Genomic DNA, 23,361 nt, shown 5'->3' with positions numbered 1-23,361 from the left:
TACATGTCCTACTCTATTAAAGTCTATGGAGTTGGAAATGTGAACAGATCATTGGTAAAGCTTACCAATTAAATGTAATCTAAATCTAGTCCTATAATTGCAGGATGAGTGTTCATTGGAATTAACTTAACTTTTTCAGTAAGGAGGTTTTACTCTAAGTTGAACAGTCTTTCACTTTCCACACTACTGCATGAGGCAGAAAGATATTTTTGGGGCATTTTAGCCAGAGCTGGAAATCTGTTTATTAACTGCCCAGTACTTCAGGAGTTTGTCTGAACGAGGTACAGTGATCTCTCCTACAATAATACAAATAACAGCAATTTGTATTGGCAGAACAGTAGTAAACAATTTTTAGTTTAGTCTCCACTCCAGCTTAAAATTAAATGGGAATATGTAGTTTGAAAAAACGCCACAAGATAGTATATGGGTAGGAAGTGGAGGTATCAGTTTAAGTATTGGTGCTTTTGCACGAGTACAAGTACTCGTGCAAATACTTGGTATCGGTACCGATAATATTATCAGTATCGATGCAACCCTATATAAAGTACATATTGAAATATAATTAAGAACACATTTTAAACTTGGGGCATCACTAAATATTACACATAAAAATAAATGTAAAAAGAGAAAAGCTTGCAGTGTTTTATCTGTTTGCGCATTTAATGGAAACCTGGCTGTAAATGGGACCCATAGTGGTGGAAACTGTTGATAAGCTTATTGTCTCTCAACAGCAATTTTTTAATTTTGCTATCTCCCACAAAACCATTTATTGCTCAATGGAAACTAGCCCTTAGATGTTTTTGGAGATGGGTATGTTAAATACCAATATATTGCGATAATGTAGCACATCCTCTCACTATTTCACTGTATAGCACTGGGTACACAAACAAAGCAAGCACTTCAGTTAATCACCAATTTCTCTATTTTATTTGTCTGTTTGAATGGTGTTCTATATATCTATATAGATAGACGGATGGATATATATATTTTGTTTTCCGTTAATATGTCTTTATATGTTTTTGCTATCCTCAAACATTTTTTATTATTTTAATTTTATCTTTTTTCTAGAATGTATGCCAGCAATCTCCTGAAAGCCCATTACCTCAACTTCCGTTACCATACATCAATAGCTCAGGCACTCGAGTCTTCTTTGGACACGATAGGCAACAATCAGAAGGTTAGTAGAAATTGTTAAACTTTTTAAGGATCTGTCCTTTGGTAATTACTGATGCCAGCAAAACACAAGTTTGACTATTGCATAACCTTCCTTCCAGTTTCCAGCCTGCTTGGAATATTTTTTGTTATCACACCCATTTTTTTTATCTCACTCATGGCTGCTCAGCTATTTCCCCCAAATCCTGAAGAATAGCAAACTGAATAATGGCCTTAGCAATACTTGTGTTCTATGTAATCTTTTGTTTCTTTCATGTAATTAGCAAGAGTCCATGAGCTAGTGACGTATGGGATATACATTCCTACCAGGAGGGGCAAAGTTTCCCAAACCTCAAAATGCCTATAAATACACCCCTCACCACACCCACAAATCAGATTTGCAAAGCAGCAACTTGGTCTTCTTTGCATACTTTTACTAAATTCTACCATTTTGATGTGTTTTCTTCTTCTGAAGCAGTTTTTGGTAGAAAAGTTCTTCAGGCAGCTGTTTCAGTTTGATTCTTCTGCTTATAAGATTTAAACTTTATTTTGGGTGTGGATTATTTTCAGCGGAATTGGCTGTCTTTATTTTATCCCTCCCTCTCTAGTGACTCTTGCGTGGAAGATCCACATCTTGGGTATTCATTATCCCATACGTCACTAGCTCATGGACTCTTGCTAATTACATGAAAGAAAACATAATTTATGTAAGAACTTACCAGATAAATTAATTTCTCCAACATTGGTGTGTCCGGTCCACGGCGTCATCCTTACTTGTGGGATATTCTCTTCCCCAACAGGAAATGGCAAAGAGTCCCAGCAAAGCTGGTCACATGATCCCTCCTAGGCTCCGCCCACCCCAGTCATTCTCTTTGCCGTTGCACAGGCAACATCTCCACGGAGATGGTTAAGAGTTTTTTGGTGTTTAAATGTAGTTTTTATTCTTCTATCAAGTGTTTGTTATTTTTTTTTTTTTAAATATATTTTTTATTGAGGTTTTGCATATTAAACATAAAACATAATACGCCTTTTTGATCAGAGAAAAAGATACAGACAAAACTAAGTATAACATTTCAACAGTTATATAAAACATTAATGGTAGGCTAATGAAACCTCGATTTTTCAATAAACTAGCAAAGATGACTGGCCAATTAGAGATATAGTTTTAGGCCCAATGGACCAGAATTGTAGAATAAATAACTGATGGTCCAGTAAGCAGCTCCTTAGGGGCTGCAAGAAAAGAGACAATGTGTATATAGTAAGAGGGGGGGGGGGGATATCCAGCGGGTAAGCACCGCTCTGCATACGAGGGAAAGGGAGGAGGGCGGAGCCATATACATATAAACATATATAGGTCAACTAAGGGACATGGGGGGTAACTCTCCAGTTTTTTACCTGTATGAAAAAGTAACACTACTAATCATATGGAGTTTGGCAAGCTAACACACACGTGGACATGAAAACTATATCAGTTGAATACCATTTCTTAACCATCAGTTGAATACCATTTCTTAAAATCTAAACTTAACCTGTTAGAGAAACCCTGTCACATAACCCTTCAAGTGTACTCACATGGAGCAAATGTAGCCTTCTTATAGGGCTGTAGAGGTAAGTGTATAGCTTAGTCTTCTACTGTGAACAATTGGGCGTTGCTATATGTCAAACATAGATATCAAGCCTATTTGTTAAGACTGAGATCCTGTCTGGGCTCGTGTGATAGTGCTATTATAGCCTTAGCTCGTAGTAAGGAAATTAAGAGGCGTAAACAATAAAGAATCTGGTACTAAAGTAGTTGCAGTACCCATAAAAGATAGCTTAGACGTCATGTCAATACGTAGGAAGTTTAAGAGTAGTGGCCACTGATACCTTTGCGTATACATTAAAATTATTTTTAAGATATTGCAGCAATGTATGGGCTTATAAGTGCCCGGCTGAAACTTGGCAGTCTCAGATTGTAGGATAAGTGGGCATCAAACCTGTGTTTGCAAATATATATATTAGAGGAAGTGCTTACCTATAATATTCACTAACTAAGATTACTAATAATAATATTATATTAAGACATTTCATGTAGTGTGACAGTATAAGAAAAAACAGTCTGCTCTTGTTTAGCAATATATGAAAAGCCCCATGAGTATTCTAGTGGTTTAGCAGTTTGATAATTTTGCAAGTGCATATGAGGGCGAGGAGCTATACATATACTATAAAGATGATAGGGGCTATAGAAATCTGTTTCATGGCTATATTATTCAAATGGATAAACAAAAGACTCTGGTACAGCAGCTTGTAGTAATCTTAACTTATATACCTAGGGGGTACCAGGGGTTACAGATAAACGTATTTATGACGTGAGGAAAGGAGATGAGAAATAATCAGTTATCGCTGCTTTGACATGAGAAGCACAAACAACATCCAAATGCAAGTTATAAACATATGTAAGTATGTTAATGTTACCAAACATTGGGGCTGCCATTCATATATAGACATTCGACTTTCACATTGTAGCTGAGCTAAATAAACATACCCCATAGCTGTTATGTCACAATTACAAAGCTACAGCAACTTATTTCATGAGAGGCTCTAAGGAAAAAAACTCTAGGGTTAATACACACAACTGGAACAAGATCAGATAATAGTTAACTATAAGACCATACCTTCCTATATCTGAATATAATAGCATTTTTAGCACATTAAGAAGGAAGATAGTTAATATAGGTGGCACTCCTTATCTAGACCATGCAGTTAAAGCTCACATTAGTGAGCAAATATATTGTAATAGAAAGCACTCTGGTATTTAGTACATTAAAGAGTATGTGCAATAAAGAAACTGATAAATAGCATAACAGGGTGAGCCATACATCGGTATTTGAGGGGGTATGAGCAATTCCAATCTTATCTAAACACATAACAACCGCCTTCATGAAGGATTGCCTTACGTAAGGTAATGCCAGAGTCACACAGAATACAGGCTAAAACTTGGGAATAGTAGATAGAGGCTTATATTTGTAAATAATAATAAAATTAATATTAATACTAATTAGCCCCAGTTCCAAAGACATCAAGTATATATCAGGAGCAACCAAAAAAAAAAAACAGTTTATGATGAAGGGACACTCATAGTTACTTGTGAAGACTGTCTTTTACCCAATGCCTGCAGCCATGATGACTCCATTTCTTGCTGATTGCGCTGCGGTAAAGGGACTGCATAGCCAGATAAAAATGTTTTTCCGTCCAGGGATCAGGCTATTAATTCGAGTATGGTAAATGTAGGCCAGCATTAGGAGGTCAGATTTCTTATAGCAGCTTGCAGGATCCGCCGCTCCGGTATCATGAACAGCCGACTCTTCATCATGTGGCACTAGACCTGGGCCCAAGTTCCATCTCTCCACCGGCGGTTGCGGATCGCTGAGCTGTGGTAACTGTTTAGGAAGAAGCTGGAAGATGTTCCTGGGAAGCAGTTTTGCATAATATTTATATGAGAAAACAGTGATCCGCCGAGTTGCAGCCTTCGCCGCCAAAAATCTAGATGCACCATGTGGGTGAGATGTCATGCAGATCTGTGATGCAGTCATTTTCCGCTCTGTAGGGATAGTTTCATCAGCTGTCTTATCTGGCAAGAAGTGTTGCAGGGATAGTGCTTTGAGTTTTACCGGTGTCAGATTCTGATAGTGAGTATCCAGCTCTGATAATAACCCTTTTGCTTCAATCAGGGAGGACTTACCACATTCGTCAGGGTCTAAAGTAGTCGCCATCTTGGGCGTAAGGCTGCTCTCCATAACCTGCTGATCCCTGAGTATGAGCGTTAGATCAGAAAAGTTGTGATCCATTTTCTCCTCTAATTTGTCCAGTAGGGCTTTAATTTGCCTGTAGTGAACTTCCATATTGAGCTGGTTATCAGAGAATTCTGGATACATTAGGCTGCTTAGATCCTGATGTGCAGTTATTTATCAGGGATGGTAGTTCTGCCTGCTTTAATCTTATTCTTTCCTGAAGATTTCAGGCTCTTTAATGAGCCAGAGACTTCCGAGGTAGGCCGAAGCCTGGGATTTTCCTGAAAATCCTCTGGAACTCCTTTCTGGGTAGATCGAAATTTGTCTCAAACTCAGCCAAATTTCAGCCAATGGTCCCCTGTAGTGAGTAAATACTGCTCCAAAGTTTTTTTCTTGGAATCAGCTCCTAAATCATGCTTTTTAGGGCTAATAAATGACAGGTTCTAACTAGAGCTCTGATAAATTGTGACTGTCTAGGCTGCTGGCTAGCTCCGCCCCCCCCAAGTGTTTGTTATTTTAAAATAGTGCTGGTATGTACTATTTACTCTGAAACAGAAAAGGATGAAGATTTCTGTTTGTAAGAGGAAGATGATTTTAGCAGACAGTAACTAAAATCGATTGCGGTTTCCACACAGGACTGTTGAGATGAAGTAACTTCAGTTGGGGGAAACAGTTAGCAGACTTTTCTGCTTAAGGTATGACTAGCCATATTTCTAACAAGACTGTGTAATGCTGGAAGGCTGTCATTTCCCCTCATGGGGACCGGTAAGCCATTTTCTTAGTCAAATATAAAAGAATAAAGGGCTTAAAAAAGGGCTTAAAAACTGGTAGACATTTTTATGGGCTAAAACGATTGCTTTATTGGGCATATTATGCAGATTCTAGCTAATAATTGGCATTATAATCTTGGGGAACGTTTAAAAAAACGGCAGGCACTGTGTTGGACACCTTTTTTAGTCTGGGGGCCTTTCTAGATATAGACTGAGCCTCATTTTCGCGCCATTACTGCGCAGTTGTTTTTGGAGAGCGAGGCATGCAGATGCATGTGTGAGGATCTAAGAATCACTAAAAAAGCTTCTAGAAGGCGTCATTTGGTATCGTATTCCCCTCTGGGCTTGGTTGGGTCTCAGCAAAGCATATAGCTGGGACTGTATAGGGGTTAAATTTGAAAACGGCTCCGGTTCCGTTAATTTAAGGGTTAAAGCTCTGAAATTTGGTGTGCAATACTTTTAATGCTTTAAGACACTGTGGTGAAATTTTGGTGAATTTTGAACAATTCCTTCATACTTTTTCACATATTCAGTAATAAAGTGTTTTCAGTTTGAAATTTAAAGTGACAGTAACGGTTTTATTTTAAAACGTTTTTTTGTGCTTTGTTGACAAGTTTAAGCCTGTTTAACATGTCTGTACCATCAGATAAGCTATGTTCTATATGTATGAAAGCCAATGTGTCTCCCCATTTAAATTTATGTGATAATTGTGCCATAGTGCCCAAACAAAGTAAGGACAGTAATGCCACAGAAAATGATATTGCCCAAGATGATTCCTCAAATGAGGGGAGTAAACATGATACTACATCATCCCCTACTGTGTCTACACCAGTTATGCCCACACAGGAGGCCCCTAGTACATCTAGTGCGCCAATACTTATTACCATGCAACAATTAACGGCTGTAATGGATAACTCCATAGCAAATCTTTTATCCAAAATGCCTACTTATCAGAGAAAGCGCGATTGCTCTGTTTTAAACACTGAAGAGCAAGAGGACGCTGATGATAACTGTTCTGACATACCCTCACACCAATCTCAAGGGGCCATGAGGGAGGTTTTGTCTGATGGAGAAATCTCAGATTCAGGAAAAATTTCTCATCAAGCTGAACCTGATGTTGTGACATTTAAATTTAAATTAGAACATCTCCGCGCACTGCTTAAGGAGGTGTTATCTACTCTGGATGATTGTGACAATTTGGTCATTCCAGAGAAATTATGTAAGATGGACAAGTTCCTAGAGGTTCCGGTGCCCCCCGACGCTTTTCCTATACCCAAGCGGGTGGCGGACATAGTAAATAAAGAGTGGGAAAGGCCCGGCATACCTTTTGTTCCCCCCCCTATATTTAAGAAATTATTTCCTATAGTCGACCCCAGAAAGGACTTATGGCAGACAGTCCCCAAGGTCGAGGGGGCGGTTTCTACTCTAAACAAACGCACTACTATTCCTATCGAAGATAGTTGTGCTTTCAAAGATCCTATGGATAAGAAATTAGAGGGTTTGCTTAAAAAGATTTTTGTACAGCAAGGTTACCTTCTACAACCAATTTCATGCATTGTTCCTGTCACTACGGCAGCATGTTTCTGGTTCGAGGAACTAGAAAAGTCGCTCAGTAAAGAATCTTCGTATGAGGAGGTTATGGACAGAGTTCAAGCACTTAAATTGGCTAACTCTTTTGTTTTAGATGCCGCTTTGCAATTAGCTAGATTAGCGGCGAAAAATTCAGGGTTTGCTATCGTGGCGCGCAGAGCGCTTTGGCTAAAGTCTTGGTCAGCGGATGTGTCTTCCAAGACAAAATTGCTTAACATTCCTTTCAAAGGTAAAACATTATTTGGACCTGATTTGAAAGAGATTATTTCAGACATCACTGGGGGAAAGGGCCACGCCCTCCCACAGGATAGGTCTTTTAAGGCTAAAAATAAGCCTAATTTTCGTCCCTTTCGCAGAAACGGACCAGCCTCTAATTCTGCATCCTCTAAGCAAGAGGGTTATGCTTCACAATCCAAACCAGCCTGGAAACCAATGCAAGACTGGAACAAGGGTAAGCAGGCCAAGAAGCCTACCACTGCTACCAAAACAGCATGAAGGGATAGCCCCCGATCCGGGACCGGATCTAGTGGGGGGCAGACTTTCTCTCTTTGCTCAGGCTTGGGCAAGAGATGTTCAGGATCCTTGGGCGCTAGAAATAGTTTCTCAAGGTTATCTCCTGGAATTCAAGGAACTACCCCCAAGGGGAAGGTTCCACAGGTCTCAATTATCTTCAAACCAAATAAAGAGACAGGCATTCTTACATTGCGTAGAAGACCTGTTAAAGATGGGAGTGATACATCCAGTTCCAATAAGAGAACAAGGAATGGGATTTTATTCCAATCTGTTCATAGTTCCCAAAAAAGAGGGAACATTCAGACCAATTTTGGATCTAAAGATCCTAAACAAATTTCTCAGGGTACCATCGTTCAAAATGGAAACTATTCGAACGATCCTACCTACTATCCAGGAAAATCAATTTATGACTACCGTGGATTTAAAGGATGCGTACCTACATATTCCTATCCACAAGGAACATCATCAGTTCCTAAGGTTCGCTTTTCTGGACAAGCATTACCAGTTTGTGGCACTTCCATTCGGATTAGCCACTGCTCCAAGGATTTTCACAAAGGTACTAGGGTCCCTTCTAGCGGTTCTAAGACCAAGGGGCATTGCAGTAGTACCTTACTTGGACGACATCCTTATTCAAGCGTCGTCCCTGTCAAAAGCAAAGGCTCATACGGACATCATCCTAGCCTTTCTCAGATCTCACGGATGGAAGGTGAACAAAGAAAAAAGTTCTCTGTCCCCGTCAACAAGAGTTCCCTTCTTGGGAACAATAATAGATTCCTTAGAAATGAGGTTTTTTCTGACAGAGGTCAGAAAATCAAAACTTCTAAGCTCTTGTCAAGTACTTCATTCTGTTCCTCGTCCTTCCATAGCGCAGTGCATGGAAGTAATAGAATTGATGGTTGCAACAATGGACATAGTTCCTTTTGCACGAATTCATCTAAGACCATTACAACTGTGCATGCTCAGACAGTGGAATGGGGATTATACAGACTTGTCTCCGACGATTCAAGTAGATCAAAAGACCAGAGATTCACTCCGTTGGTGGCTGACCCTGGACAATCTGTCACAGGGAATGAGCTTCCGCAGACCAGAGTGGGTCATTGTCACGACCGACGCCGGCCTAGTGGGCTGGGGCGCGGTCTGGGAATCCCTGAAAGCTCAGGGTCTATGGTCTCGGGAAGAGTCTCTTCTCCCGATAAACATTCTGGAACTGAGAGCGATATTCAATGCTCTCAGAGCTTGGCCTCAACTAGCAAAGGCCAAATTCATAAGGTTTCAGTCAGACAACATGACGACCGTTGCATATATCAATCATCAGGGGGGAACAAGGAGTTCCCTGGCGATGAAAGAAGTGACCAAGATAATTCAATGGGCGGAGGATCACTCCTGCCACTTGTCTGCGATCCACATCCCAGGAGTGGAAAATTGGGAAGCGGATTTTCTGAGTCGTCAGACATTCCATCCGGGGGAGTGGGAACTCCATCCGGAAATCTTTGCCCAAATAACTCAATTATGGGGCATTCCAGACATGGATCTGATGGCGTCTCGTCAGAACTTCAAGGTTCCTTGCTACGGGTCCAGATCCAGGGATCCCAGGGCGACTCTAGTAGATGCACTAGTAGCACCTTGGACCTTCAATCTAGCTTATGTATTCCCACCGTTTCCTCTCATTCCCAGGCTGGTAGCCAGGATCAATCAGGAGAGGGCCTCTGTGATCTTGATAGCTCCTGCGTGGCCACGCAGGACTTGGTATGCAGACCTGGTGAATATGTCATCGGCTCCACCATGGAAGCTACCTTTGAGACAGGACCTTCTTGTTCAGGGTCCATGGGAACATCCGAATCTGGTTTCCCTCCAACTGACGGCTTGGAGATTGAACGCTTGATTTTATCAAAGCGTGGGTTTTCAGATTCTGTAATAGATACTCTGATTCAGGCTAGAAAGCCTGTAACTAGAAAAATTTACCATAAAATATGGAAAAAATATATCTGTTGGTGTGAATCTAAAGGATTCCCATGGAACAAGATAAAAATTCCTAAGATTCTATCCTTTCTGCAAGAAGGTTTGGAGAAAGGATTATCTGCAAGTTCTCTAAAGGGACAGATCTCTGCTTTATCTGTTTTACTTCACAAAAGACTGGCAGCCGTGCCAGATGTTCAAGCATTTGTTCAGGCTCTGGTTAGGATCAAGCCTGTTTACAGACCTTTGACTCCTCCCTGGAGTCTAAATCTTGTTCTTTCAGTTCTTCAAGGGGTTCCGTTTGAACCTTTACATTCCATAGATATTAAGTTACTATCTTGGAAAGTTTTGTTTTTAGTTGCAATTTCTTCTGCTAGAAGAGTTTCAGAGTTATCTGCTCTGCAGTGTTCTCCGCCCTATCTGGTGTTCCATGCAGATAAGGTGGTTTTGCGTACTAAGCCTGGTTTTCTTCCGAAAGTTGTTTCTAACAAAAATATTAACCAGGAGATAGTTGTACCTTCTTTGTGTCCGAATCCAGTTTCAAAGAAGGAACGTTTGTTACACAATTTGGACGTAGTCCGTGCTCTAAAATTCTATTTAGAGGTTACTAAAGATTTCAGACAAACATCTTCCCGTTGCTCAGTGTGCCTAGAGGGATATGGCTGCACCTCACTGACGAGGCCCACAATAGGCCGAAACGTACGTCTGGGGTTTTGCTGTTTCTCTTGTTCAGAGAGGGATTGCCTGGTATTTCGGGGCTGGACTGTACTGTGAAGTCAGGATCAGACTGATATGCTACAGGAAAGTTCTTCTCTGTGAAAGGCACATATTGAGCAAAAAGAGGCTGCTTCTAGGGTGGTAACTTGCCATAGAACAAGCTATTATGCTATTGTTCGTTCCCAGGTTGAGCGCTTCTCTCTTTTTATTTATGTAAATTATGACACTTGGGGAAGTCTCCCTAAGTGTGATGCGGGAATCCAGACGTGGACCCGTTGCTCAGTGTGCCTAGAGGGATATGGCTGCACCTCACTGACGAGGCCCACAATAGGCTGAAACGTACGTCTGGGGTTTTGCTGTTTCTCTTGTTCAGAGAGGGATTGCCTGGTATTTCGGGGCTGGACTGTACTGTGAAGTCAGGATCAGACTGATATGCTACAGGAAAGTTCTTCTCTGTGAAAGGCACATATTGAGCAAAAAGAGGCTGCTTCTAGGGTGGTAACTTGCCATAGAACAAGCTATTATGCTATTGTTCGTTCCCAGGTTGAGCGCTTCTCTCTTTTTATTTATGTAAATTATGACACTTGGGGAAGTCTCCCTAAGTGTGATGCGGGAATCCAGACGTGGACCCGTTGCTCAGTGTGCCTAGAGGGATATGGCTGCACCTCACTGACGAGGCCCACAATAGGCCGAAACGTACGTCTGGGGTTTTGCTGTTTCTCTTGTTCAGAGAGGGATTGCCTGGTATTTCGGGGCTGGACTGTACTGTGAAGTCAGGATCAGACTGATATGCTACAGGAAAGTTCTTCTCTGTGAAAGGCACATATTGAGCAAAAAGAGGCTGCTTCTAGGGTGGTAACTTGCCATAGAACAAGCTATTATGCTATTGTTCGTTCCCAGGTTGAGCGCTTCTCTCTTTTTATTTATGTAAATTATGACACTTGGGGAAGTCTCCCTAAGTGTGATGCGGGAATCCAGACGTGGACCCGTTGCTCAGTGTGCCTAGAGGGATATGGCTGCACCTCACTGACGAGGCCCACAATAGGCCGAAACGTACGTCTGGGGTTTTGCTGTTTCTCTTGTTCAGAGAGGGATTGCCTGGTATTTCGGGGCTGGACTGTACTGTGAAGTCAGGATCAGACTGATATGCTACAGGAAAGTTCTTCTCTGTGTAAGGCACATATTGAGCAAAAAGAGGCTGCTTCTAGGGTGGTAACTTGCCATAGAACAAGCTATTATGCTATTGTTCGTTCCCAGGTTGAGCGCTTCTCTCTTTTTATTTATGTAAATTATGACACTTGGGGAAGTCTCCCCAAGTGTGATGCGGGAATCCAGACGTGGACCCGTTGCTCAGTGTGCCTAGAGGGATATGGCTGCACCTCACTGACGAGGCCCACAATAGGCCGAAACGTACGTCTGGGGTTTTGCTGTTTCTCTTGTTCAGAGAGGGATTGCCTGGTATTTCGGGGCTGGACTGTACTGTGAAGTCAGGATCAGACGGATATGCTACAGGAAAGTTCTTCTCTGTGAAAGGCACATATTGAGCAAAAAGAGGCTGCTTCTAGGGTCTTAACTTGCCATAGAACAAGCTATTATGCTATTGTTCATTCCCAGGTTGAGCGCTTCTCTCTTTTTATTTATGTAAACATCTTCCTTGTTTGTTGTTTATTCTGGTAAAAGGAGAGGTCAAAAAGCGACTTCTACCTCTCTTTCCTTTTGGCTTAAAAGCATTATCCGATTGGCTTATGAGACTGCCGGACGGCAGCCTCCTGAAAGAATCACAGCTCACTCCACTAGGGCTGTGGCTTCCACATGGGCCTTCAAGAACGAGGCTTCTGTTGACCAGATATGTAAGGCAGCGACTTGGTCTTCACTGCACTCTTTCGCCAAATTTTACAAATTTGATACTTTTGCTTCTTCGGAGGCTATTTTTGGGAGAAAGGTTTTGCAAGCCGTGGTGCCTTCCATTTAGGTGACCTGATTTGCTCCCTCCCTTCATCCGTGTCCTAAAGCTTTGGTATTGGTTCCCACAAGTAAGGATGACGCCGTGGACCGGACACACCAATGTTGGAGAAAACAGAATTTATGCTTACCTGATAAATTACTTTCTCCAACGGTGTGTCCGGTCCACGGCCCGCCCTGGTTTTTTAATCAGGTCTGATGAATCATTTTCTCTAACTACAGTCACCACGGTATCATATGGTTTCTCCTATATATATTTCCTCCTGTCCGTCGGTCGAATGACTGGGGTGGGCGGAGCCTAGGAGGGATCATGTGACCAGCTTTGCTGGGACTCTTTGCCATTTCCTGTTGGGGAAGAGAATATCCCACAAGTAAGGATGACGCCGTGGACCGGACACACCGCTGGAGAAAGTAATTTATCAGGTAAGCATAAATTCTGTTTTCTTTCATATTAGCAAGAGTCCATGAGGCCCATCCTTTTTGTGGTGGTTATAATTTTTTTGTATAAAGCACAATTATTCCAATTCCTTATTTTTTATGCTTTCACACTTTTTGTCTTATCACCCCACTTCTTGGCTATGCGTTAAACTGATTTGTGGGTGTGGTGAGGGGTGTATTTATAGGCATTTTGAGGTTTGGGAAACTTTGCCCCTCCTGGTAGGAATGTATATCCCATACGTCACTAGCTCATGGACTCTTGCTAATATGAAAGAAATGAATTTATCAGGTAAGTTCTTACATAAATTATGTTTTCTAAATCCTCAAGCCACTACCTTTACTCTGTTGTGTACATGACTAATAATGCACTTAACCTAAAGTGTTAATTTAAACACTTTTTCTCATATCTTTCATATTGCAAACATTTTTCTAGTTGGAGTTATCACAGGTTTTGAGATACCTCCTTACTGTTCACCTAAGCAAACAAACATATCCAAGTAGGCTGCATATTAAGAAAAAGCACATAGGTTAAAATATCCAAACATACTAAGGCAATGCTGTATATTCTTTTTTTTTTTTTATATAACTGCATCGCCTGCACATGTGCAGTGTAGGACTGAATAGTAGGCATACTCGTGCACAGGGCATACTTACCAATCAACATCCTTGTTAGCTCTCAGAGAGTGACACCTCGCACATCAACATGGGGCGAATCTCAGCCTGTAAAAATAATAAAATATTCATGTGGCTACTCTGTGTTAATATGCTGGAGCTGTACAGACTATTTTTTTTTCTTTAAGGAAATGTACTGAAATGATTGTGGGAAAATAACATGCTCTTCTTTTGAGATCAGTCTGCAACAATATAAGGCACAAATCTGATGAGGTTGCTACAACTCCTGTTATCATAAAAAAAACAGAAAGATGCACTGAACAGTAGTTTCTTGCAATAGTACACAAGCAAACATTTACAGGGTAATAATTTAAATCACAGAAGTTAAATATCCTTTATTTACCATAATTCATTATTCATAAATGGTACAAGAAACTAAATGAAACCGAATGTGATGTTTGTTATGTAGTTCATCTGAAGATGGAAGTTGCACAATAAAATCTTGTACAAAGACAAAGTGAATTAATATTGATGTGTGCCAATTCCAGCGCTTAATTTGTAGCAAAATAAATGTAAAAAGCATCTTGCAGGTTGCATAAATATAGTATAAAATCTCCACCATGATAAAAACTGATGTTTGTTTATTTCGTAAATTGATGATAGTCCACAGTCCTCCATAATATATGGGATATATTTCCTACCACTAGGAGGAGGGCAAGAAACTATATCAGAGCTTAAAATCCCCCCCCCCCCATCTCTCTCTTTTTTTTGTTCTTGGCCTTATAGGATAATGTTGAGAATAGAGGTGTTTCTAGCTACTTGCTTATGGATTTAAATTTGTGAGCTCAGACTGTGAGACCCATAATCCCTAGGAATTTTCATTCACAAAGAAGACAGAAGAGAGACTTCACAGCAGCTGAATAATACAAGGACATAGGGAAATAATGTGTGCATAGCAGAGTATTCCTATTGGACTTCAGCCATAATTTTTCTCAGGTGTCGCGGGGACTTGTCCTTAGCCTCCCACTGTGGGATAGAGGTATTTCCTACAAAATATCCTCTGCAGTACCCATACTTGCACTGTATTGGTTTTCTGATGAATACTGCTGCAGCTACATGTCTGGTAAACCAGTGGAGGTGTGCTAATTACTTATGATAGGTGACTTACCACAGCACACACACAGCCCAGAGGCTACTTGTAGCTACTCTGACAGAGGTACAGTAAAGCCAGGGGACTTAGCTTGCTTTCTTTTTTTTCATGTCCCTACACCAAAGTTTTAATATCCCTCTTACTTCCCCTTCCCACCCAGTATTTCTTTGCCTCGTCAAGGAGTAGGCATGGAAAAGATGCTAACCAAAGAAGAAAGGGGGTACTAAGGCACTACTAAGAAATGACGTCAGGAATATTATTTAAGTGATTGATAGATCAGCTTGTTGTATCAGCTGAAAGATATTTTATTTTACAGGGAGTGCTGTGTACCAATACATTGATAAACTTTAATCAGTAAGAAGGTAGGGGAAGTTATAGAAACTAACCACCAGTTAGTATGCACTTCTAGCACTCTATGCCCAGACTTAGGGATGGTACTAGTACGAGAAGTTAAAATATAACTTTCTCTTGTAAGGTGTATCCAGTCCACGGATTCATCCATTACTTGTGGGATATTCTCCTTCCCAACAGGAAGTTGCAAGAGGACACCCACAGCAGAGCTGTCTATATAGCTCCTCCCCTAACTGCCATTCCCAGTCATTCTCTTGCAACTCTCGACAAGAAAGGAAGTATCAAGAGATATGTGGTGACTTAGTGTAGTTTTACCTTCAATCAAGAGTTTATTTTTAAACGGTACCGGCGTTGTACTGTTTTTCTCTCAGGCAGAAATTAGAAGAAGATTTCTGCCTGGAAATTTGATGATCTTAGCGGTTTGTAACTAAGGTCCATTGCTGTTCTCACACATAACTGATGAATATGGGAAAACTTCAGTTGGGGGGACGGCCTGCAGATTACCTGCTTTGAGGTATGTTCAGTATTTTTATTTCTAGAGAGAGGAATAAGTTCTAGAAAATGCTGACAGAGCCTTGTGTATTTGAGGTAAGCCTGATGCAGTGATTTAACAGCGACTGGGATCATGCTTACATAACAGGGTAATACTCAAGTTAATATTCATATTGCTTAGTGACAAAACGTTTACATGATTTCAAAAATAGGACGTTTTTTCTCTGAGGGAGATAAGTCTTTATTTGGGGCCTAGTTTCCACATGGCTAGTCAGATACTCCCAGGAGTATTTTCTTAAGGCCCCTCTGACATCCAGTACATGGTGGGAGGGGCCTATTTTAACTGTGCAGTTTTAATTCAGACTGAGACATCCAGCTTCCTTAGAAGAGTCCCCTGGCATCTGAGAACCACTTCAAAGGGGTTATTTCTGCACTAAATCGTTTTTATGGGAAGGTAGGAGCCTCAGCAGAGCTGTGGCATGGTGCTCAATTGATTTTTAACGTTTTTTTAACATTTTTCAATCTGGCTTGGGGCCTAAGGGGTTAATCATCCATTTGCAAGTGGGTGCAATGCTGCTTTAGTCCCTTATTCACACTGTAAACATTTCAAAGATTTTACTGTATTTTTTCACTGTTTTGCAGTTTAAGTGCTAGTTTTTTTCTCTTAAACGCACAGTAACGTTTTTGTTTAATTGCTGTTTCACCTTTATTAAAGTGTTTTCCAAGCTTGCTTGTCTCATTACTAGTCTGTTAAACATGTCTGACATAGAGGAAACTCCTTGTTCAATATGTTTGGAAGTCATTGTGGAACCCCCTCTTAGAATGTGTACCAAATGTACTGACATTTCTATAAACTATAAAGACCATATTATGGTGCTTAAAGATTTATCTCCAGGGGATTCTCTGACTAAAAAGAGGGAGATTATGCCATCTAACTCTCCCCATGTGCCAGAACCTATAACTCCCGCTCAAGTGACGCCAAGTACATCTAGCGCATCTAATTCTTTTACCTTACAGGACATGGCGGCAGTTATGAATGCTACCCTCACAGAGGTATTCTCCAAACTGCCAGGGCTACAAGGAAAGTGAGACAGCTCTGGGGCTAGAATTAATACAGAGTTTTCTGACGCTGTATTGCCTGTGTCCGATATACCCTCACAATGCTCAGAAGCTGAGGCAGGTGAGCTTCTATCTGTGGGTGACATTTCAGACTCAGGGAAGGCGTTGCTTCAGTCTGATTCTGAAATGACAGCGTTTAAATTTAAGCTTGAACACCTCCGCTTATTGCTTAGGGAGGTTTTAGCGACTCTGGATTACTGTGATCCCATTGTGGTTCCAGAGAAATTGTGTAAAATGGACAAATACTTTGCAGTACCTGTTTACACCAATGTTTTTCCAGTCCCTAAGAGGTTTTCGGAAATTATTACTAATGAATGGGATAGACCAGGTGTGCCGTTCTCTCCCCTCCTGCTTTTAAAAAGATGTTTCCCATAGATGCCACCATACGGGACTCGTGGCAGACGGTTCCTAAGGTGGAGGGAGCAGTCTCCACCCTAGCTAAGCGTACAACTATCCCCGTCGAGGACAGTTGTGCTTTCCTAGATCCTATGGATAAAAAATTGGAGGGTCTCCTTAAGAAAATTTTTATACATCAAGGTTTTATTCTCCAGCCTCTTGCATGCATTGCCCCAGTTACTGCTGCAGCGGCTTTTTGGTTTGAGTCTCTTGAGGAGGCTCTACAGGTGGAGACCCCGTTAGACGATATTCTAGACAGGATTAAAGCTCTTAAGTTAGCTAACTCCTTTATTTCTGACGCCATTTTTCATTTAGCCAAGCTAACGGCTAAGAATTCAGGTTTTGCCATTTTGGCGCGTAGGGCGCTATGGCTTAAGTCCTGGTCAGCAGACGTTACTTCAAAGTCTAAGCTTCTTAACATCCCCTTCAAGGGACAGACCCTATTCGGGCCCTATCTGAAGGAGATCATTTCTGATATTACTGGAGGAAAAGGTCACGCCCTTCCTCATGATAGGTCCAATAAATTAAGGACCAAACAGAATAATTTTCGTTCCTTTCGAAACTTCAAGAGTGGCGCAGCTTCAGTTTCCTCTAATACAAAACAAGAGGGAAATTTCGTCCAGTCCATACCAGTCTGGAGACCAAACCAGGCTTGGAATAAGGGGAAGCAGGCCAAGAAACCTGCGGCTGCCTCTAAGACAGCATGAAGGAGTAGCCCCCGATACGGGACTGGATCTAGTGGGGGGCAGACTCTCTCTCTTCACCCAGGATTGGGCAAGAGACGTCCAGGATCCCTGGGCATTAGAGATTGTTCCCAGGGATATCTTATGGACTTCAAAGCTTCATCTCCAAAGGGGAGATTTCATCTCTCATAATTATCTGTAAACCAGATAAAGAGAGAGACATTCTTACGTTGTGTTCAAGACCTGCTGGTTATGGGAGTGATCCACCCAGTTCCAAGGGAGGAACAGGGGCAGAGCTTCTATTCAAATCTGTTTATAGTTCCCAAAAAAGAGGGAACTTTCAGACCAATCTTGGATCTCAAGATCCTAAACAAAGTTCTCAGGGTCCCATCCTTCAAGATGGAGACTATCCGAACCATCCTCCCTATGATCCAGGAGGGTCAATATATGACTACCGTGGACTTAAAGGATGCTTATCTCCACATTCCGATTCACAGAGATCATCATCAGTTCCTCAGGTTCGCCTTCTTTACGAAGGTTCTAGGGTCCCTACTGGCGGTTCTAAGGGCACGGGGCATAGCGGTAGCCCCTTACCTAGACGACATTCTGATACAGGCGTCGACTTTTCAAATCACCAAGTCCCATACGGACATTGTTGTGGCCTTTCTGAGGTCTCACGGGTGGAAGGTGAACGAAGAAAAGTTCTCTCTCCCCTCTCACAAGAGTTTCCTTCCTAGGAACACTGATAGATTCAGTAGAAATGAAAATCTTTCTGACAGAGGTCAGGTTATCAAAGCTTCTAACTTCCTGCCGTGCTCTTCATTCCACTTCTCGGCAGTCAGTGGCTCAGTGTATGGAAGTAATCGGCCTAATGGTAGCGGCAATGGACATAGTTCCGTTTGCCCGCCTACATCTCAGACCACTGCAACTTTGCATGCTCAATCAGTGGAATGGGGATTACACAGATTTGTCCCCTCTGCTAAATCTGGATCAAGAGACCAGGGATTCTCTTCTCTGGTGGTTCTCTTGGGTCCATCTGTCCAGGGGAATGTGTTTCCGCAGGCCAGAGTGGACTATAGTCACGACAGATGCCAGCCTTCTGGGCTGGGGCGCAGTCTGGAACTCCCTGAAGGCTCAGGGTTTGTGGACTCAGGAGGAAGCCCTCCTTCCGATAAACATTCTGGAACTGAGAGCGATATTCAATGCTCTTCAGGCTTGGCCTCAATTAGCTGCGGTCAGATTCCAGTCGGACAATATCACGACTGTAGCCTATATCAACCATCAGGGGGGAACAAGAAGCCCCCTGGCAATGTTGGAGGTTTCAAAGATAATTCTATGGGCAGAGGTTCACTCTTGCCATCTCTCAGCTATCCATATCCCAGGAGTAGAGAACTGGGAGGCAAATTTTCTAAGTCGGCAGACTTTTCATCCGGGGGAGTGGGAGCTCCATCCGGAGGTATTTGCCCAGCTGATTCAACTATGGGGCAAACCAGAAGTGGATCTGATGGCATCTCATCAGAACGCCAAGCTTCCCTGTTAAGGGTCCAGGTCAAGGGATCCCCAGTCAGCACTGATAGATGCTCTAGCAGTGCCCTGGTCCTTCAGCCTGGCTTATGTGTTCCCTCCATTTCCTCTCCTCCCTCGTCTGATTGCCAAGATCAAGCAGGAGAGAGCTTCAGTGATTTTGATAGCACCTGCGTGGCCACGCAGGACTTGGTATGCAGATCTGGTGGACATGTCATCCCTTCCACCATGGACTCTGCCGCTAAGGCAGGACCTTCTACTCCAAGGTCCATTCAAACATCCAAATCTAATTTCTCTGCGGCTGACTGCTTGGAGATTGAACGCTTGATTTTATCAAAGCGTGGTTTCTCCGAGTCGGTCATTGATACCTTTATTCAGGCTCGAAAGCCTGTCACCAGGAAAATCTATCTTAAGATATGTTGTAAATATCTTCATTGGTGTGAATCCAAGGGTTACTCATGGAGTAAAGTCAGGATTCCTAGGATATTATCCTTTCTCCAAGAAGGATTGGAGAAGGGATTGTCAGCTAGTTTTCTAAAGGGACAGATTTCTGCTCTGTCTATTCTTCTGCACAAGTGTCTGGCAGATGTTCCAGATGTTCAGGCGTTTTGTCAGGCTTTAGTTAGAATCAAGCCTGTGTTTAAACCTGTTGCTCCGCCATGGAGTTTAAATTTAGTTCTTAAAGTTCTTCAAGGGGTTCTGTTTGAACCTCTGCATTCCATAGATATCAAACTTCTATCTTGGAAAGTTCTGTTTTTGGTAGCTATCTCTTCGGCTCGAAGAGTTTCAGAGTTATCTGCCTTACAGTGTGATTCCCCTTATCTGATCTTCCATACAGATAAGTTAGTTTTGCGTACCAAACCTGGGTTTCTTCCTAAGGTGGTAAGAATATCAATCAAGAGATTGTTGTTCCATCACTGTGTCCTAATCTTTCTTCAAAGAAGGAACGTCTATTACACAATCTTGACGTGGTTCGTGCTTTAAAGTTTTATTTACAAGCTACTAAGGATTTTCGTCAAACATCTGCATTGTTTGTTGTCTACTCTGGACAGAGGAGAGGCCAAAAGGCTTCGGCATCTTCTCTTTCTTTTTGGCTGAGAAGCATAATCCGTTTAGTTTATGAGACTGCTGGCCAGCAGCCTCCTGAAAGAATTACAGCTCATTCCACTAGAGCTGTAGCTTCCACATGGGCTTTTAAAAATGAGGCTTCTGTTGAACAGATTTGTAAGGCGGCCACTTGGTCTTCGCTTCATACTTTTTCTAAATTCTATAAATTTGATACTTTTGCTTCCTCGGAGGCTATTTTTGGGAGAAAGGTCTTGCAGGCAGTGGTGCCTTCCGTTTAAGTTCCTGCCGTGTCCTAAAGCTTTGGTATTGGTATCCCACAAGTAATGGATGAACCCGTGGACTGGATACACCTTACAAGAGAAAACAAAATTTATGCTTTACCTGATAAATTTCTTTCTCTTGTGGTGTATCCAGTCCACGGCCCGCCCTGTCACTTTAAGGCAGGTGTTTTTTATTTTTAAACTACAGTCACCACTGCACCCTATAGTTTCTCCTTTTTTTTGCTTGTCTTCGGTCGAATGACTGGGAGTTGCAGTTAGGGGAGGAGCTATATAGACAGCTCTGCTGTGGGTGTCCTCTTGCAACTTCCTGTTGGGAAGGAGAATATCCCACAAGTAATGGATGAACCCGTGGACTGGATACACCACAAGAGAAAGAAATTTATCAGGTAAGCATAAATTTTGTTTTCTCTTGTAAGGTGTATCCAGTCCACGGATCATCCATTACTTGTGGGATATTCTCATTCCCAACAGGAAGTTGCAAGAGGACACCCACAGCAGAGCTGTAATGTAGCTCCTCCCCTAACTGTCATAGCCAGTCATTCTCTTGCAACTCTCAACAAGCAAGGACGTTGTAGGAGAGAGTGGTTAAATATAGCTAGTTTATTTTCTTCAATCAAAAGTTTGTTATTTTTAAATAGTACCGGAGTTGTGCTATTTTATCTCAGGCAGTAAATAGAAGAAGAATCTGCCTGAGGTTTCTATGATCTTAGCAGGTTGTAACTTAGATCCATTGCTATTCTCACATATTTCTGAGGGGATTACACAGATGAGGTAACTTCAGCGAGAGAATGGCGTGCAGTTTATTCTGCTATCAGGTATGTGCAGTTATAATTTTTTCTAGAGATGGAAAACACTAGAAAATGCTGCTGATACCGGATTAATGTAAGTTAAGCCTGAATACAGTGATTTAATAACGACTGGTATCATGCTTACTCCCAGGGGTAATACCCTTATGATATTTACAATATAAAATGTTTGCTGGCATGTTTAATCGTTTTTATATATGCTTTGGTGATAAAACTTTATTGGGGCCTAGTTTTTTCCACATGGCTGGCTTAAATTTTGACTAGAAACAATTTCCACTGTTGTAGTATAAAAGTTACAGTTGGTGCAGTTAAAATTACAAACTGTGACATCCAGCTTCCCTCAAAGGCCCTCTGAATGCTATAGGACATCTCTAAAGGGCCCAAAGGCTTTCCAAAGTCGTTTATTGGGGAAGGTAGGGCCACAGCTTGCTGTGGCAGTTGGTTGTGACTGTTAAAAAAACGTCTATTTCGTTTTGTTTTTTTTAATCCGTTTTTTTAACTAAGGGGTTAATCATCCATTTGCAAGTGGGTGCACTGCTCTGTTAGCCTATTATACACACTGTAAAAATTTCGTTTGATTTACTGCATTTTTTCACTGTTTTTCAAATTCTGACAAAATTTGTTTCTCTTAAAGGCACAGTACCGTTTTTTATATTTGCTTGTTAACTTGATTTAAAGTGTTTTCCAAGCTTGCTAGTCTCATTGCTATTCTGTATAAACATGTCTGACATAGAAGAAACTCCTTGTTTATTATGTTTAAAAGCCATGGTGGAACCCCCTCTTAGAATGTGTACCAAATGTACTGATTTCATTTTATGCAATAAAGATCATTTTCTGTCTTTAAAAAATGTATCACCAGAGGAATCTGACGAGGGGGAAGTTATGCCGACTAACTTTCCCCACGTGTCAGACCCTTTGACTCCCGCTTAAGGGACTCACGCTCAAATGGCGCCAAGTACATCTAGGGCGCCCATAGCGTTTACTTTACAAGACATGGCGGCAGTCATGGATAATACACTGTCAGCGGTATTAGCCAGACTACCTGAACTTAGAGGTAAGCGAGATAGCTCTGGGGTGAGACAAAATGCAGAGCATACTGACGCTTTAAGAACCATGTCTGATACTGCCTCACAATATGCAGAAGCTGAGGAAAGAGAGCTTCAGTCAGTGGGTGATGTTAATGACTCAGGAAAGATACCTGATTCTAATATTTCTACATTTAAATTTAAGCTTGAACACCTCCGTGTGTTGCTTAGGGAGGTTTTAGCTGCTCTGAATGACTGTGATACCATTGCAGTGCCAGAGAAATTGTGTAGACTGGATAAATACTTTGCAGTGCCGGTGTGTACTGATGTTTTTCCAAATACCTAAAAGGTTTACAGAAATTATTAATAAGGAATGGGATAGACCAGGTGTGCCGTTCTTCCCCTCCTATTTTTAGAAAAATGTTTCCAATAGACGCCACCACATGGGACTTATGGCAGACAGTCCCTAAGGTGGAGGGAGCAGTTTCTACTCTAGTAAAGCGTACTACTATCCCTGTCGAGGACAGTTGTGCTTTTTTTTTTTTTTTTTTAGATCCAATGGATAAAAAATTAGAGGTTACCTTAAGAAAATATTTATTCAACAAGGTTTTATCCTACAGCCCCTTGCATGCATTGCCCCTGTCACTGCTGCTGTGGCGTACTGGTTTGAGTCTCTGGAAGAGGCTTTACAGGTAGCGACTCCATTGGATGACATACTTGGCAAACTTAGAGCACTTAAGCTAGCCAATTCTTTTATTCTGATGCCATTGTTCATTTGACTAAACTAACGGCTAAGAATTCTGGTTTTGCTATACAGGCGCGCAGAGCGCTATGGCTTAGATCGTGGTCAGCTGACGTGACTTCAAAATCTAACCTACTTAACATTCCCTTCAAGGGGCAGACCCTATTCGGGCCTGGTTGAAGGAGATTATTGCTGATATCACTGGAGGAAAAGGTCATGCCCTTCCTCAGGACAGGTCCAAATC

General features: G+C 41.7%; 1 protein-coding gene across 2 annotated transcripts in view; it reads left to right on the top strand.

Annotated features, from left to right (window-relative positions):
* TRAPPC8 (trafficking protein particle complex subunit 8) overlaps positions 1–23,361 on the top strand; it is a 563,274-nt gene that overhangs the window by 307,554 nt on the left and 232,359 nt on the right. For both annotated transcript variants that reach the window (XM_053715000.1, XM_053715001.1), the window contains one exon: positions 1,069–1,177. In XM_053715000.1, coding sequence (XP_053570975.1) covers positions 1,069–1,177 — 109 coding nt within the window. The remainder of the gene's footprint in view (positions 1–1,068; positions 1,178–23,361) is intronic.

Source organism: Bombina bombina, chromosome 5, assembly GCF_027579735.1.
Source record: "Bombina bombina isolate aBomBom1 chromosome 5, aBomBom1.pri, whole genome shotgun sequence".
Taxonomy (NCBI): domain Eukaryota; kingdom Metazoa; phylum Chordata; class Amphibia; order Anura; family Bombinatoridae; genus Bombina; species Bombina bombina.
This window is presented reverse-complemented; position numbering and strand designations above follow the sequence as displayed.